Source organism: Protopterus annectens, chromosome 16.part0, assembly GCF_019279795.1.
Source record: "Protopterus annectens isolate FY-2018-M chromosome 16.part0, PAN1.0, whole genome shotgun sequence".
Lineage (NCBI taxonomy): Eukaryota > Metazoa > Chordata > Ceratodontiformes > Protopteridae > Protopterus > Protopterus annectens.
In genome coordinates this window covers 359,860,103-359,879,273 of record NC_056750.1, presented here as the reverse complement: position 1 = coordinate 359,879,273, position 19,171 = coordinate 359,860,103, and the positions used below count along the sequence as shown (strand labels likewise).

Sequence of the window (19,171 nt, the reverse complement as noted above, 5' to 3'; positions counted from 1 at the left end):
CAAAACATTTCCATGCCAACCATCTTTGACAAATCATAAAATGCTTTACAGCACAGGAAAATAGACCAACCCCAGTGGCTCTGCCTGCCCCATCTCCACTAGCTCTGGCACCGATGTCCAGCACATCTGGGACCCAACCTGGTGGTACTGCCTCTGCTGCCCCTGCACTATCTGCACTCTCAGGTAGCACTACCCCAGCAGCTGGTGCTGTGGTACCTCTGGGAGTACTGGTGGAGGTGGACATTTCATCACCTGCCAAGAGATGCCAGGGTTGGTGTGTAGGGTCATGCATAGCACTATTGGTGCAGGCCTTCACCAGATGAAGAGGTTGCTCTCACTTATGGTCCATAGGAGAAGATGTTAAGCATTTCAACAGCTTTCAGAGTAATTGGACAGTGATGACAGCCCTTAACAATGTACAAACAGGTAAAGCAGTAGAAGTGTGTATCTTGCATGCACAGACACATTGCTCTCGATCTCGCAAACCAGCTGCTCAGTGGTGCACTACAGAAACTGCACAATAGCATGTATTATTTATGTTTACTGTCCATTTAGTCTTCATCCCATGAAAAGTACATGTAAAAACATAAATAAAGGGAAGGCACTTTTTAAGGAAAGAACCCATATGTACACTGTAGCCATGTGTTACCTGCAGCCATACACTTCACACCTGGTCTCTCAGTACTTGTTCCCAAATGCAACTATACTACAGAAATAAATACAAAATACTTTAGCATATACCATAGACATCTTTATACTGACAATACACATTCAGATTTTCTAATACTTGTAGTAATGTGGACAGCTGTTTACATATAGTTTGCAAAGCTCTCTATTTAAGGTATACATGCATATTGGAAACACAACAGCAAATGCCGCACTTTGCAGACTCATCAATCTGGTAACATGCAGATACTTATTACCTTGACAGTTGTACATGACTAGCAGCTATCCTTTACATTCAGTCCTCCCACCATCTTCTCTCAAATATCCAATGATTATGTCACCCACTTTAAATTGTCCTGCAGCCTTGTGAAAGTTGGAATTGTGCTGTGGCACTTGAGTTAAGTAATGACTTCTCTAGTCTGTATGCTTAGTTAGGGGTTCTAATCTCACTGCAGTCAACTGGTGTTTGTGTGTATGTGCATGTCTGTCTAGTCAGAAAAGCATAACTTTGTATCCTGCAGTCACCACTACAATCCCATGCAATACCAATATTTTGGCAGTTGTACATGCTTACACATCCATTTCATTCAGGACTCACAACATTTTCTGTCAAATATCCAGTGATGATGTCATCCACTGTAAATTGTCCTGCAACCTTATAAAAGACAGGCCTGGGCTGTGGTGCTTGCATTAAATACTCCTCTAGTCTGTATACTTAAGTAGGAGTTCTAATCTCACTGCAGTCAATTGGTGTATGTGTGTCTGTCTTCCTGTCTAGTCATAAGAGCATAATTGTATCTTGCATTCATCACTACAATCCCATGGAGTACCAACATTTTGACAGTTGTACATGCCCACACATCAACTTCATTCAGGCCTCCCAACTCTCAAGGATCCATTGATGATGCCATCCACTATAAATTGGCCTGCAGCCTTGTAAAAGACGGACTTGTGTCATGGCACTTGCATTAAGTACTGAGGTCTCTAGTCTGTGTACTTAGGGGTTCTCATCTCACTGCGGTCAACTGGTGTACGTGTGTGTGTGTGTGTGTGTGTTTGTTTATGCACTTGCCTGACATTAGAGAGAGCATTTTACAACAGCATGTGGGATATTGCTCTTACCATCTTCCCCTCACCAGACATTGCTTATGTCATCACTCATAAAGTGTTGTCCAAATCTTTCCAAGTTAGACGTGCTGTGGCACTTGCGTTAAATACTAAGGTCTCTAGTCAGTGTACTTAGGTAGGGGTTCTGTTCTCACTGCAGTCAACTGGTGTGTGTGTGCTTGTGTGTGTGTGTGTGTGTGTGTGCGTGTGTGTTTATACTTGCTTGATGTTACAGAGAGCATTTTACACCAGGATGTGGGACACTGCACTTAACACCTTCGTTTCACCATACTGTGCTGATATCATCAGCTGTAGAGTGTTGTCTGACACTACAAAAGCTGACTTGTGCTGTGGCACTTGCTTTAAGTACTGTCCTCTGTTAATAGTCAGGTGGGGGTTCTGTTTTCACTACAGTCAACTGTGTTTGCATTCACCAATAACTATGGTGACAATTTTTGAATGATAAGTGAGTCCACAGTTATGTCAAACCTTCCTCTGAACATCTTGTAGCATACAATGATGATGCTGTCATTCTCCATAAAGTGCAAAGTGACAGTGTTACAGTCACACAAATATGGTGATGCTACTGTAACATTGCATGGCATTCATATTGTATACCTACACAGGTGTAATGTTCAAATCAGGCCCATGTGTGGTTGCTAATTTTGTCATGGTGTGGTCCACATGTCCCATATGGACAGTGGCAGGATGTAATGCAAGCCAGTAAATATACCTATACACACAATCATCTTACTATCTTCAGTAATATAGATAAAGTGATTTATTTTTACATGGTATAATAATGGCTACGATCTCATGTGATGTTGGCCATTAGCCTAATACTGTCCTGTGATCCTATGAACAATTGACATGTTGGCATTGCTGTAATTGACGTGCTGTATTGAGGTGTGGATGTACAGTATGGCTGCAAGGGGATATTGCAGTCTGTGATGTGAGCTGATGTGTTGATGACCATTACTGCCACTGCTTTACATGCTCCTTCTATAACAGCTGTAGTAATATGCCCCTGAGAACTGTTGACATAGGTTCATAGTTTCATAGAAGGTTACTAGGCTAGTGGCCCTACAGCCCTTATAAGGCTGGCCATGTTCACTCCCAGTAACCCCAATTGTCCTTACTAGGTGGACATAATTTGCAGAATGAGTCTCTGGTCAACACTGACTAAGCCTGTCCATGAGGGACATGGGTGTCACCCCTGGGGTGAATTTGCAGTCTCCCATCTGTTTAGGATGTGCTTGAATAGGGTCAGTGAGGAGCTCTGCTCCATGTAATATGGAAGCATATTCTGGAGGAGTGGCCGTCTCTAGGAGATACATTTGTCTCTCAAGCAAGTTCTGTTAATGTCACAGGCTAAGTTAAGATCCCTAGAGTGAGTGATTCTTGTGCCAATAGAATTGCGGATGTGCAGCATTTCCATCAGGGCAGGAGCAGAGACTGCCCTGTAGAACAGGCGCCACTCACCTCTCACCAGCCTGTACGATATAGAGTACAGTGACAGGGCTTTCAGTCTGTCCACATACATCATAGCATGGTTTGGAGTCCCTGTATTTTCTTGACGAGAAACCCCTGTGGTCTCCCCAGCTGCTACAGGTGTCTGGTGAGGTATATGCAAAAGGGAGCATTGTACTCTATTAGTGGTCTGATGATGGTCAAGTAGAGTGAGACCAGGATGCAATGCCCTTACTTATGAGATGCATGACATTGAAGGTTTTCCTTACCACTGTGGGAAGCTTGGTGGTCAAAGTTCAGATTGCTATCTATTTATGTTCCCAGGTCTCGCACCACTGGATTTGAGATTTTGAGGGGTGTTGTCAATACTGTAATTAGCTGGGAATTCCACTTTACCAAAGGCAATAAAAATGGCACTTTTTTGCATTTAGTTGTAGACCTTGGCTTTGACACCAGTCATTTGTCTGTGTTAGCCCCTCCTGTAGTATGTTAGCATAGTTGGGGGGGGGCTCAATGATTGCACCCAATCTGCAATCATCAGCAATCTTAACTAGCCAAAGCCTGTCAGTTTTCACCTGGTCTTCCATGAAATAGATTCTGAACAGTAAAGGACTCAGCACAGATCCTTGTGGTACATCACTGGTGACGGCTGTACTGGGAGAGGCTGAGTCACCATCTTTGACCGTATGTGTTCTGTCTGCGAGCCAGTTGGCTACTCATCCAGTGATGTAAGGTTTAATCCCCAGCTGGGAAAGTTTCTCAGTGATACCTGACTGGGGGATTGTTTCAAAAGCCTTGGTCAGGTCAAGATAGGCAGTATGTATTGTCTTCCTTTCATTCAGGTCTTTGGTGACTTTCTTGATGAAGTCTACTAGGTATGTAAGCATGATCTGCCCTTAACAAAGCCAAATTGTGTTAGGTCTTAGATGCTCCTCGTGTTTTACTATTCCAGTCATCACACCTGGGTTATCTGCCTGCAGGTACCCCTCAAGTCGGCCCGAATACCAGAGTTTTGGGATTTCTGTGTTGGATGCTGTCGCCTCTTCCATGACGTCAGGTCATCAGGGGTATAAAACATGCAACCGATGCCATTACATCAGTCTTTCTTGCTGAGAAGGAGGCCGAAGCAGTAGCAGTTTGCAAGTGCCGGTCGGCCGCTGCCTGAAATTTTCGTTTTTTGAGTTTCAAACCTGAAGTCTTCTAAAGCTAAGTACTCCGTTGGGGATTCTTTTTTCTTGCTCTAACCGATGTCAGAAAAAGTTAACAATTGTCTTGCCTGTGGACAGCAAATACCTCATAAATATTTTCATTCTTACTGCGTCACCTGTTTAGGCCCAGACCACGACATCCCTCCCTGTCGGTTTTGTGCCTTGTTTAACGCCCAAACCATTCTTCGGGCTATTTTTGTAGCAACATTTTTTTGCTCTCGTTCTCCATATTCTGAAATGCTTCAGTAAACCATCTGACTACTGATCTTCTGAAAAAGCACAGAGACAGACTGCATAGGTCAAAAACTTCCAACAATGCTTCTGTTAAGCTAGTCAACAGTCCACCGGTACTCAGGTGCCTTTACAGCCCCTGATGCCTGCTTCTACAGATTCACAGGCCTCTGCTGAGACCCCTTTGGATGCTGCAAGATGCTTCTTCGACTATGGAACCTGTGGATGTCTCTACCTCTCATGGGTCCGAAGCTGCTGTGCAGGCACCGGCTTCTGAGGGTGTATTCTGACCTAACAATATTTGAATTAAACAGACAACTTCTTTTTTAACTAAAACTACCGAGTTTCTCAGGCCCAGAGTTTGCATTACGCCTAGAAAACCGATGTCCAAAGCGCATGCTCAAGCTCCCATACCACAAAAACCAATGCTTAGAATGGCTGAAGACCTTATTACTCTAATTAGGGGAAGCCAGCCTTCCCCTGTTAAAAGAAAGAATTGAATTTCCTTCTTATTCTACAGACCAGGAGTCCGATGACTCTGACCCTTCTGATTACCAGGACATACCCTTATCTACCTATGAGGATTCAGATGCATAGGAGTCCATTCCCTCTGCCTTCCCTCCAGAGGATTTTTCTTTTGGTGAAACCTTGCATACCTTAAGAGAGCATTTCTGCTGGGAATGCCAGGACTATCCTCAGTCTAAAAAGAGACTCAGGGGATTTTTAGATTTGCTTCAGCACAGGCCTCTAGCTATACCCCATGGCCTGTATATTGTAGATGATGTCTTCATGGAGTCCAGTCTTACTCCTGACACTTTACCACCAGCTCCTAGAAAACTTGACAGGTACTACAGAGTACCTGACTCTCACAAATTTCTCTCTAAGAATCCTACTGCGGATCCAGAGACCATTTCCCAGGGATCTAAAAGCATTAAGGCTACTACAGCCAAAAACCTTACCCCTTCAGACAGGGATTCTACAGCTTTAGACAGATTGGTTAAGAAGGTACAGACCTCTGCAACTCTTGCCATCAGGGCTTTGAATTGCCAGTTTCACATATTGAACTACCAGCAACATATTATGGAACTAATTAAGCAGAAAATGGTGTTACTTCCAGATTGTGCAGAAAATATAGATTTAGAAGAGTTAATGCATTCTGCAAACCAAGTTAGTAAACATACTCTGCAGTGTGGGTTTGATGCCTTAGAAGCATCTTGCAGGGCTGCTGTCACTGGGTCTGTACTGAGACGGAATACTTGGCTGAAGGAACAAGTCTTGCCAGATCATGTTAAAGCAAAATTACTAGATGCTCCATTACATCAGGATCATTTGTTTGGCACAAAAGCAGAAGTTCTTAAAAAGATGGAAGAAAAAGCTAAATCTATGCAAAACTGTCAACGATTTCTTACAGGTGCAGCCACGTAGATTCAGTAGACATTGGCCTTCAAAAAACTGGTCCTTTCCAGTCTCTCCCAGGCCTTCTCAGTCCAAACCCAGGGGAAACAGACCCCAAAGACTACAGTGTCAGGTTATGCAGAGATCTAAACAATGGATTGTTCCCACCTCTAAAACAGGGAGTGGTAAGCCCACCCTCTTATGGAAGAAGTTCACAATGACTTTCCAATTATCCTTCCCAGCCATGTCCAAGTACTTGCACCCCTTTCATGCAAAAAACTGGATGTCCATTACTCAGGACCGATGGGTTCTAAACATTGCATCCCAGGGATACAGATTCTACTTCCACTCACTGCTAACCCCAAGCGGGTTTCCAGACCTTCCTCCAAACCTGTGGGCAGAGGCTCAAAAGCAAGTACTTTCCCTTCTCCATATCAGGGCTATTCAACCTGTTCCAGTAGAACAAAGGGGGCAGGGTTTCTACTCCAGACTGTTCCTGGTGCCCAGAAAAGAGAGCTCGTGGTGCCCTATCCCTGCTCTATCAATTTTCACCACCTTTCTGGTGGTCTCAAAATTCAAAATGTTACACTGTAACAGCTTCTTCCAATGCTTGCCAAGGATGCCTGGTTAGTCACCCGAGACTTAAAAGAAGCTTATCTGCACATCTCCATATGGGAGTCTTGCAGGAAATATCTATGTTTCAGGGCAGGCTCTCTGCACTTCCCTTTGGCTTATATACTGCACCCAGAGTATTCACAAAGTGCGTGGCTCAAGCCATTGCATACTCCAGGCAGAGAAATATTCAAATTTACCCATACTTGGATGAATGCCCGATTCAGGCAGACAGTCAGGAATTGCTACTTTAGTACCTGGCATTTGTAAAACGACTTCTAACTTCACTGGGATAAACCATCAGTGAAAAGAAATCACAACTGGTACCCAGCCAAAAAATTATATTCCTGGGAGCAAGCTTGAACACAGCTTCCCAGATGGCATTCCTCACTCCAGAAAAGCAGGTCAATTTGACAAACTATTTCAAACTCATGGCCACCAAAACACAGCTGTCTGCAAGGAAAATACTGCAAGCCCTAGGTTTCATGGCCTTGTGCATTCTGCTAATTCCATATGCAAGACTGCATATGAGGAAACTTCAATGGTACTTAAAAAGTCTCTGGTGTCAACATTTTCAGGACCTGAAAACAGTGATTCCTATCATACCTTGTCTAAGGACAGAGTTCCTTTGGTGGGCAGAGGCATGCAACCACAACAAGGGACTTCCTTTCACTCAACCCCTCGCCGCCCAAACCCTGACAACAGATGCATCAGACTATGCATGGGGGGCTCACATGGCAGCCAAATGCATTTAAGGTAAATGGAGCCCAGAACAAATTCCCATGCATATCAATCAAAAAGAGATACTAGCTGTACAGAATGTTCTGACAGCCTTCAAATACCTTATCCTTCCAGGTCAGCTCCTGATAAAGACAGACAACACCACAGTTATGCGGTACATAAACAAGCAAGAAGGAACTCCATCTTACTCTGCAGGTTAGCCATGGCCCTGTGGAACACAGCCTTGAGTAACCAAGTGCACCTACAAGCTCAGTTCCTGCCAGGCAAGCAAAATTCACTAGCAGACGACTTAAGCAGAAATCTGCTGGATTCTTATGAGTGGCAACTGGAACCCAACTCATTCAAACTTCTAACCCAGAGGTGGGGAACAGTGGAGGTGAACCTTTTTGCCTCCCCCCAAAACCACCAATTGAGCAAGTATTGCACCAGTAACCCTCACAACAGAGCCTGGAAGGTGGATGGCCCTATCCTTTACATGGGAAAACCTCTCAATTTATGCCTTTCCTCCTCTGCCCCCTTCTCAAAAGTACTACTCAAGATAAAACAGGACTGGCGAAGGGCAATCCTTATTGCAGCAGACTGGCCACGCCAGCACTGGTACTCACTCCTATGCAGTCTGACAGCAGTGCCACCCTGGCACCTACATCACACACCTTCCCTGCTGTCTCAGCAGGAGGGACAGATTTTGCATTCACAGCTGCAAACCCTAAGCCTTGCAGCCTGGCTTATCCCCTGAAAAACACCAACAGTGTCCCTCAGCAAAGAGGTGCTGGACATCTTCCTTGAAGCCAGAAGGCCTAGTGCTAGGAGATCCTATGCTGAAAAGTGGAAAATATACTGTTCTTGGAGTCAGTCTCAAGGAAAGGACACAGCTGTGCCCACTTTACCTCACATCCTTGATTACCTAGCAGAGCTGCTCCACAGAGGCCTATCCTTCTCATCCATTAAGATTCATGCCTCTGCCATCTCAGCTCATTATAATACCGAGTCACCTCTCTTTTCTCACCCTCTCATCAAACCATTCCTGAGAGGAGCTAACAATTTATAGCCCCTTAGGAAAGCTCCCAACCTGGCATGGGACCTTAACTTTGTACTGGAGAAGCTCACACTTCCCCCCTTTTGAACCTGCTGCTTTAGCAGAGGTAGAATTCCTCTCTTGGAAATCAGCCTTACGTCTAGCTATTACTTCAGCAAGAAGAGTGTCTGAGTTACAAGCACTAATGGCGATGGATCCCTTCATTATTTTCCATGCTGATAGGGTTTCTCTTAGGACTAACCCATCCTTTGTGCCAAAAGTGGTATTCAGTGTGGCTTTAAACCAATCCATCCATTTGCCAACCTTTTTCCCTAATCCTCAGAATAAAGGGAAAAGGATCCTGCACTCCTTGGACGTGCACAGACAGCTCAGGTTCTACTTTGACAGGACTAAGCCTTTCAGAAAATCTGACCAGCTGCTAGTCAGCTTTGCTACAGGGGCAGAGGGCAAGGCCATTTCGAAGTAAACCATTTCCAAATGGATAGCACACTGCATTCATTTCTGCTACAAGCACCATGGAAAACCTACCCCTCAGGGGATCAGAACTCATTCCACTAGAGCTACGTCAACCTCTACAGCTTTTCTCAGTGGAGTCCCTACCAGGGGCATCCTGGAAGCTGCAACCAGGAGTTTTGTACACACCTTGACCAAGCATTACCACTTACCTATTTTTTCTAAATCCAGAACTGGATTTGCTACAGCAGTCGTACCAGGCCTGCTAGCCAGCCCTAACACTTCTTGACTGCCTCCACCCTTCCTCAGCTTCAGGAATCAACCCAAATGTGATGACTGCAACAGTGAAACACGAAGAACATAGTACAGTTGTGTACACTAACCATAAATGTAGATGCTCGAGTGTATTCACTGTTGCAGTCCTGGTTTCCCTCCCTCCAGCCCCCTGGCTTTCTCTATCCTTTCTATCTATCCTCTTTATGGCCATTTTTTATGGCAGGGGTATTTATTTTTTACTGAAGGTGTTCCACACCATGCAAAAGCTTCCTATTTTGGGGACTCCTGACATCTGGGGCAAGCAAAACTGATGTAATGGCATCGGCTGTATGTTTTATACCCCTGACAATCTGACGTCATGGAAGAGGCAACAGCATCCGACACAGAAATCCCAGGACTCTGATATTCAGGTCGACTGAGGGCTACCTGCAGGTAGATAACCCAAGTGTGATGACTGCAACAGTGAATACACTTGAACATCTACATTTATGGTAAGTGTACACAACTGTACTTTTGAAAGTCACTTATGTCCTTGTTGGTAAGGTTCATGATTCTTTTCATGGCCTTGCAGATGAGATTGGTTAGACTTATGGCTCTATATTTCCTAGGGTAGGTTGATGGCCTTGTGCAAGGGGATTACTATTGCTGTTTTCCACTCTGCTGGTTAAAGAGGATGCTAAGCTGGTCCTCTAGGTCCTGTTTTAGATTTCTTAGTAAGCAACTTGGGATGTTATCTGGTACCATTGTGACCATATTATTAGCCTTGGAGAGTGCATATATGATCTGATCTTTACAGATACTAGGCAGAGGACTGTTGTCAGGTATACTTCTGGGTGTGGCCTGTGGGGCCAGGGGTGTGAAATTTTCTCCAAATCTGTCAGCTAGCAGGTTGGCAATTTTCTCTGGTGGAGATTCATGTTTAGACTCCCAAGAATTACACAGCAGAACCCTGAGTTTGCTTCCAATGGATTTTTTATGTCAGAACTTTTGTTGCTTTGACATTGTTTAAAAATGGTACTATGGGGGAGGCAAGCACCTTTACCAATATCCTACAGTCTAGAAGACACAAATGCAGATCATCACTGGCAAACTTGCATAATCTGTTGACCATCTCATCCCTGGCTGAGAGATACCGAATCTCCCTGGATTGACACCAATAGCTAAGCCAATTGATGAAGTTGGTCATTTTTGTTTATATTGTATCATGCCGATATGTGATTATTGCTCATGCTACAACTGTCTCCACTGACATGACGTCATCTGCTGTACATTACCATGCTTCACCTGTCCTCTTTCCCTGTGTTCATTCCTACAATTCATCTGTGTCTCCCTATTCAATACACAAACTAGCTATATCTGGAAATAGAGTGCATCCATTTGTGTTGCAAGTGCATGTCCCTCTCCAGTGTCAATGGTGAGGTTTCAGGCTTCTTGACTGGCCCAGCATGTATTGGTAGCAGTGGTTGGCGTCACATTGATCACTGCAGTGGGTGATTGCGATGGAATCCCCAGATGCATTCAGGAGCGCATGAGGCAGGCAAAGAAACTAAAGAGGAAGATAAAAATGTAAGGGAGGTAAAATGTACTTAAAGAGCATACCAGTATGTTGTCCCCTAAATTCAGCAAATGCAATACAATGTTATCATCATCTACTCCCTTTTTCCCATTTTTACATGAGTCGGTGTCACATCAACATTAGTGAATGTGACCATATCATTTTAAGTCTGCATCACTCATGGCCTGTTTCTTCTGACAATGTGTCATCCACTGTCAGAAGAAATAGACTAAGGTATTTTTGAATTGTTATGGGCAGGACTGCTCTGTATGCCATATTTTTTCCCCTCTTAGAGAGGGATTAATGATGATCAAAATGTATATATCTAGATTACTGATTACTTTTGATAAGTTTCCAGAAATGTATTTTTGTTTTGTATCAATTCATATATTTGTTTCCAAATCAATGAAGTCTAATGGTTTAAATTGCAGATTGTTGGCTTTAAAGTTCCTGTGTAAATTAATTCACGAGGTCATTTTAGCTTACTGACAATGTACATACATTATTATTTTAAATTTTTCATGTGGTCATATGGGTTCTATTTAATTCACTTAAAAGGAAAACAAGGCTTCCAAATTTTCTGTAAGACTGAAGAGATGAAGAGGAAGTGGATGGAACAGTTTGAAATGGCAATGTGAGTATTCATTCCTGCGTCTTGTCTACTATGCTTGAATATGTACTATACCCTGCATATTTCCTTCCTTCTTGAAATCATATCTGCTTTGATGAAGGATGGTGTGATATTGGTCCAGTTAGTCCCTTGTTACTGTTTAACTTAACCTAGAGTAGTAGGACTTTTTCCTTTGAAGAGTCAATATGCTCGTGTCAACATAGGTAGGCATACTTTTTGGATGTTATTTGATAAAACCACATTGTCTTTGTAATATTTATCAGCCAACTTTGAAGGAGAGTGCTAACAAATATTCTAATTGTAAATTCTGGAGCTCATGTATAAAATGGATGCAAAAGATTATTGCTCATGTCTTTTTTACAGTACACACTATGCAGCCTGTTTCTATAGACTGAGATAACAGCACTTAGCATGTTACTGTGACTGTACTTGTTTTTGTGGGTAAACTCCTTTTGATTTCTTTCTGGTGTCTAATTTTTCCTCAAATACAATATTTTAAAGTAACATGAGATAGGGTTACAAAGAAGCCACAAGAGTGACTAGCTATATTGGTAAGCACACCCGTGATCTTCACAAAGGGATATGTTTCAGATCTTTATGTGTGTGAAATGCACATTTTCCTATAAATAGATTTTTTTCCTGGAAATGTTTGGTCAAAGAGATCCAAAGTCTGTACTGTTTGTAAGATGTGGTTATGATACACAAACATATAGTGCATACTCCTCTAAAATTTGACAAGGTTTGCATTTGTTTTTCTGTTGAAATGTTTTCTATAAAATATAGTATAGCTTAATTTTTCATTTGTAATAGTTAGTCACATGCTGCTAAACAACGTGTCTAAGCATACCTAACCAGTAAAGTATCCAAAAGATGTGAAACATTCCTAGTAACAAAAAAAATGTTATAAATACCACTAGAATTGTTCAATAAATACTGTAAATAAAGATGTCTAAAGAAGACTGTTTAAATCAAAGAAGAAGGTGATACATTTTTAATAAAACTATTTGTTCTGGGTTGTTGTTTTTTTGTTTGTTTTTGGCTGTTTTGAAAATATGTTAGAGGAAAATTTGTGATGACCTTAGCGGCCTTAGCTCGCAGTATTTTATATTTAGGTACACAAACATGTGGTAGGTGATTTTGAATATATAAATGGAAGAAACTTTCAAGTTACAGGTAGTTTTAAATGTAATACGCAAGGTATTATTTATGCTCTAAGATGTCCTTGTGACAAGATTTATATTGGACAAAGAGAGCATTTAAAGTCCGACTGTTAGAACACATTAGGGACATAGTTAATATGAAGGAATATAGTTAAGTAGCAGTGCATTTTCAAGCTGCACATCAAAGTTCTGTGATGGGTTTACAAGGCACAGTATTAGAAAAAATTGATGAAGTTCCCCTTGATTCATGTTTAAAAAATAAGTTACTGTTTAAAGAAGCACTTTATATTTTGAAGTTTGACACTTGAAGCCCTAAGGGTATGAATTCAGAATTTAACTGGAGAGTTTTATTGTAGTTGGTAGCTATATTGCTTTAAGGATTTCAAATGTTTCTAATTAATCAGTGTATTAAATGTATTAATTGTTTTATTGGATTATTGGTTATGATATATATACATGTGGTGTTTAGTTGGCTTTTATCTTCCTTGAAGGCTTGTAGCCGAGACGTCAGAAGCAAATGCAATAAAGATTTGGTGGTCACTGGTTTGTTGTTTTATTATTATTATTATTATTGTTTTTTTTTTGTTTGTTTTTGGCTGTTTTTAAAGACATAGGGTATTTTTAAAGCAAAACATAAGGTATGTGTACATGTGAAAAGTAGGTGTTAAAAAACATGAAGTACAAATCATTGCTATGTGTTAGGAATTTACATAACCTTGTATTACATTTTGAACATTGTGCATACATATGTATCATGTTTATGAAAGTGTATACGTAGTGTTGCAATTCATTTTTCTTGAAATTCTTACATAATTTGTTTTAGTATTCCTACTACTACATTCGTATTAACTTGAACCACTTGGTGAACATGCATATTCTGCTAGTCGCTCATAACTGAATGTGAATCTTCAAGATACAAAATAGTAATATATTTTGTTAGGTTGCTGCTGCTGTATGAGTTATGTACTGTATCATGTTATCATTTTGTTTTTCCTTGTGAAATATTCACGTACCTTTATAATGCCACTATTGCATGATTCATGTATGGTATAATTTTTGTCTGTGCCTAAAGGCCCTTCTTATATCTGAAAAGTTTCCCTGGACCAGTTCACCTCACCACTAAATGAATGATAAATAAATGATGTTATCTGCAAGTAAACTGTATTTTAATTAAGTTATTTCTAAATAGTGCTTTGCAGTTGTTAATGCAGCATATTTTGATATTCTTTTTGCATATAAAACTTCTGCCCACATGTCAGTCCTAGCTCATTTTGCATTGTTTATGCACATGCAACATGTAAGTAGGGAAAAGTAGGACTGAGGTTTATTTGGTGAGGGTGGGAGATGTAACCTTTTGAATATAACTAGCAGAGAGAGACAGAGACAGACAGATAGACTTCACTACTCATAAGGGCTTGGCACACATAAGTAATACATCTTTTTAGCTAAAATTACATATGTCTTAAGCAGCATCTATGTTTGTGTCCATGGATTTAGCTGGAGTGGTTTATCTCTTGGAATTATACCCCACTGGCCGATTACTCTTCAAGAATAAAAAGTTGCTGTTTCTGGTTCTGTAGATTGATTGAAGCTGAAAGAATTATTTGCATGCTACCACTGTCTCTTTTTTATCAGAAGTAACACAGACACACTTCTCCTTACAATACTTTTATTGTATATGTAGGTTTCAGTCATATCCCTTTGGTGACTTTGAACTTTGAGCTGAAAGATCTTGAGTGTATCCTCACCGGCCAAATGTAAGGCAACTCACTTGTTGATCTCTGACTTTGCAGAACTTTGAGAGCATAGTTCCTCCCCAAACACACACAGATGTGAACATCAGTTACAGCCACTGATAAGATTGTGACTGTACACCTCAGAAGTTTGTTTGCAATCATATGAATGAGTACATAAGTAACTGCTAGACAAGAATATGTCTTCTCTGCTCATAGCTGTTAGAATAGAGTATGTAACTCAATGCAATCCTCCAACCACTGCATTCTTCTTAACCTTGTAGCTCAAGAATAAAGTATAAAGCAAAGGACCAAAATGAGGACAGATATTTATTGTCTTTCTAAAGTGGAACCAAAACTAAAAAAAAAAAAAAAAAATGAGTACATAAACAAAGAAATATAACCACTAAAGTATGTAACACAAGTCTTAAAACACAGTGAAATCAGGATTGGCACTTTCATTCTTTATTAAGTGGACTTTAAAGAACCTTGCATAGAAACTAAAAATGCATCTTGTAAAAGATTAGATGTACGCATGTGACACAAATCACATGCTAATTACACCACTTTGATTCAAAAATTAAAAGGAATAAAATCATTAAAAAAATGAGTTTCTTTTTTTTTTTCAGAAACTACAGCTTCACCACTCATAGCTTTAATATACTTTTTGTACTAAGTGAATCATTTATTCCTGGTTTCCTGCGTACATCCAACCTTAGTTACCATTTTGGCATGCTGTCAAACATGCTCAGTTTTTTATGTTTTTTTTTAAACAAGAAACATTTTTATTAAATTATCATATATGATATAGGAAATGTTACATTTATATAAATGAAAAACTATAACGACACAATCTCGGTTGCAAACATTATACATTCCAAACCATGCTGACACAACTGTAGCTGCAAACATTGCAAACATATACACCACTTTTAATATAGCCAGCCATTGTTAGTAAGGAATTACATAGCTCATTCAAATCCTGCCTTCTTTTAAACCTTATTTCTCCTCCTCTGCATGTATTGATCCCACATTTCCTGTGTAATTTGCTCCTATATTTTTCTAAAGATCCCACTTACAGTTGTTTTATCTCCGTTACTGTCTTTGCTACTTCTAGTAAAGTTGGTTTAGAGTTAGATTTGCATTTTCTAGTAATTGATTTTTGGCAGCCATCATCATTAGAATCAGCAAGCCCTTACTATTTCTAGGCAATTCCGATTCTGTATCATAGCTCAAAAAAATCATTTCCCTAGTTACTCCAATTTGCTCCCCCAGCATCTCCAGCAGAACAGTTTGTAGGGAATCTTTAAAGTCTGCCAACTCATTATACTGTCAGAAAATATGTTCCAAATTATTTCTTTCTTCTCCATCACACTTCCAGCATTTGCTGTCTACCTGAGGAATAAATCTTTGGAGTCTGCTTGGAGTATAAAAATACAAATGTTAACACTTCCAGGCAAAGATCGTAAATCATCTAGATTTTGTTGCATATTTGGGAGATGTACATATATCCCCTCATTTTTTCTCCATGAATTGCTTACCCAGTCTCTTTTTTGCAAGAGATTATATGCTGTATTAATTATTCATTTCTTAACAGCAGCTTCTATTCTAAATCCTACTAAAAATTCTACCACTGCTGGTCTTTCATTTAGGACCCCCCTACTTCTTTCTCTTTGCCTATACTCTGATATCAATCCTTGAAATGGAAAACAGTCTTTAGCCTGCAGTCTAAATAAGCTCTTGGCATCTTCCCATTCTATTACCTTTCCCTCTCCAGTTATTTGTTCTCAGTACCTTGGATCCTTTGCTAGCGTTCTCCAATATACCCCACCCCTTGCATATTGTCTGTATCACTAATTGCAGTAATCGATGTGAGGTATTGCCATCTGTGCCAGGGAGTATAGGGTAATGCATGTGTAAGCATTTGGTGAGCCTGGCTGCTTTGGTTACACACTACCATTTATGTTGGTATTGATTTTACTCAATATAATTGGATAACCTTTTAAGAGCCTGACAATGATTGACTGTTGGCAGCGAGGTTACCTTATAGTTTGGGCAGAAGTACAGGTAGTAAATCTGTACCAGTCTTTCCCAGGAGTGTGTGTGAAAATCAAATTTCCAGGTGTGGGTAGGTCAGCTACTTGGAACTGGGACAGAGTGCTCCAAAAGGATCTTTTTTGGGATCTGGAGAGACCGAGGGTCCAGTCCCAGTGGAGTGTGTTCCCTGTGTGCTCTTGGGGAAACTATGTTTGATGCAGAGACCTGCATTTGAAAATGCTGTGCGAATTTGTTCCTGTTTTTAGTGACCATTTCTCACCTGTGTCAGTGGTGAGGATTGAATCTCCTTGATTACTGGCCTTGGGTAGGGAGGCTGTCACAATCCCAATCGTCAGAATCTCCTTTTTCCATTTCCATGTTGGCTTAGTTCTCAGAAGATCACCTGCTGTTTTGTGAACATAATAATCTGTATGATTATTGTTGTTTTCCTTAAAGGTTTGCATCCAATGTGACAGTCTGTCACTGTTAACTTCAGATGTTAAGTTGTCAATCTCGCCTTCATTCTTGCTTGATGGGTTCGGAGCCGATCCTCGGCTCACGACATTCATTACTTTAGCTTCGAGAACTCCTTTTACACAGCTCGAGGCAGCCCCATATCCCATGATGCAAGGCAGTAAGTACCCAGATCGTTTGCCGCTTAAGCTTGGGAGGTCTTCTTTACCAAGCTCCTGGTAAGTTGTTTCACTTTGTGATTTTCAGAAGCCCCTTTTAGTCAAAAACTAATTTTTATAGTTTAAATTTAATTTCTATCCCTTCCTGACGAGAAAAATTCCCTGTCTTTTGAATTTGTTCTTAGTTATCCCTATCCCATCCCCCGTTAGGGTGTTATTGTGTTGGTGTTTTTTTTATAGAATACCTTTTGGTATTTTGTGTAATTCTAATTTTATTTTGACTGGTGTGTGTGTTATTGTTTGTGTATTAGGCACCATGTCAAAGGAGAGGGTTCAGAGTTTTAAGCAAGTGCTGACTCGTGCTGTCAGAAAATGTCTCTGACAGAACCCGGTCACACTTCTTTACCCTATTGTCTGGGCCCTCTTCACCTGCAGGACTCCTGTCAAAGCTATTGTCACTCCTTCAGCCAGAGAGTCCTGCAGGAGAGACCTATAACAAACTGGTTCTTAGGGGCCTTCTTAAGCCGGAGGCTCTCCGGCTAAGTCGGCTCCACGAAAACCAACAAGAGTTTCAAGGCCCAGGCTTGTTTCTAAGCCTGCGAGGCCTCGGCCCGACTCATACAGAGTGAGATCGGCTCGGGCTGGCGCCGATTCTGGCTTGACCAGCCGGCACCCGCATGGCCGCCGGTGCCGAACTGCTATTGTCCACTTAGATGTCGGCTCCGATGGCTCCGACACCCATGTGGCACAGGCATCGGTGTCAGCTCGATCGGCTCCGACACCGTTACTTTGGTGGCTGTATCGGCTCGGCTGGAGCCGACCACATCGGCGTTCTGTCGGCTCCGTAGAAATGCGGCTCCGACAGGATCCAGTAATCCATGTCGGCTCCGATGGCTCATTCCAGGAAGAGGTCGAGGTCCCTTCCTTGGAGCCGATACTTTCGGCTCGGCTTCACCTCTTCTGTCGGGCGAGCCATCGGACGTTTATCTTCAAAGGTCATCCAGGTTGTAATGACCATGACCTAGAGAGTGGTCAGCAAATTGCTCAAGTCACAGGTACTGGCCCAGAATGCTTCACAGTCCGTCTCAGCAGGCGACTGTTGGTCCACCACCCGATTACAGTTCCTCCTTTCCAACTCTACCCCAGGCTTGGAGTTGGAGTCTTAGCCGGGCATAGTTACTGCTATGGCTGGAGTGACGGATACTCCCCTTCTGTTCCTTCAGCCTCTACTTCCTCTTCTTCCTTAGAGGGATTACAGGTGAGTCGGGCTTCCATGGTCTCCTCCGGGGGTGAGTGGCATGGACCCTTGTCCGAACCCTCGCTCTTCCGCTTGGAGCCTGCGGCCTTGGTGAGCTTTCGGCTCCGACATCTGCCTCGGATGCTTCCTTTAGGTGGTCCCTGGGTTCCCTAGCTCTTGCGAGGCGGTTCTCTCCCGGACCTGCCTGGGAGGGGAGCATTGAGGTTTTAAGGGGGGGAAAATTTTTGGGGGGACGGGGCCTTGGGCCCCCCAGAAAAAATTTGTCCCCGGGGACCAAAAACGGGCCCCCCACAACTTGGCCCCTTTTTGTAAATTTTGGTCTGGGCCCTCCTTTCACCTGAAAGGAAAAAAAAACAAAAAAAAAAAAAAAAACAAAAAAAAACACAAAAAAAAAAAAAAAAAAAAAAAAAAAAAAAAAAAAAAAAAAAAGGAAAAAAAAAAAAAAACCCTCCCCCCCCCCTCCCTTCCCCCCCCCCCCCCCCCCCCCCCCCCCCCCCCCCCCCCCCCCCCCCCCCCCCCCCCCCCCCCCCCCCCCCCCCCCCCCCCCCCCCCTGCCGCCCCCCCCCCCCCCCCCCCCCCCCCCCCCCCCCCCCCCCCCCCCCCCCCCCCCCCCTTCCCTTTGTCTTTTTCCCCTACCCTGGGGTCTGCGGAAAAAAAATTTGGCCCTTGGCCTCCACCTCCAAAAAGGTCGGCCAAAACCAACGGATTTTTTCCCAGGCCGCTTCGTTCTAAATTTCGCCTTTCCCGACCCCAGGAGATTCCTGAAGGACGGGGGAAAAGGGTTTCGGACCAAGCTCGGGGCCGAAAATTGTTCAGTGGCCCTCAACCATTGCAACCCCTCCATGGGCTAAATTTTTTTTTGGGGGGGCGGTAGGGGAGCCGGTTGGCTCTTGGCCCAAGCCGGACGGATGTTTTTGGTCCCTTTGGCCCCTTCACAAATTCTCCTTTGTGGGTCAGCTTTGTTTGGCCC

General features: G+C 42.4%; 1 protein-coding gene across 1 annotated transcript in view; it reads left to right on the top strand.

The window, feature by feature from the left end:
* Positions 1 to 19,171, top strand: part of VAV2 (vav guanine nucleotide exchange factor 2) — a 3,316,635-nt gene that overhangs the window by 2,712,974 nt on the left and 584,490 nt on the right. The window contains exon 16 of the mRNA XM_044058536.1: positions 11,275 to 11,384. Coding sequence (XP_043914471.1) covers positions 11,275 to 11,384 — 110 coding nt within the window. The remainder of the gene's footprint in view (positions 1 to 11,274; positions 11,385 to 19,171) is intronic.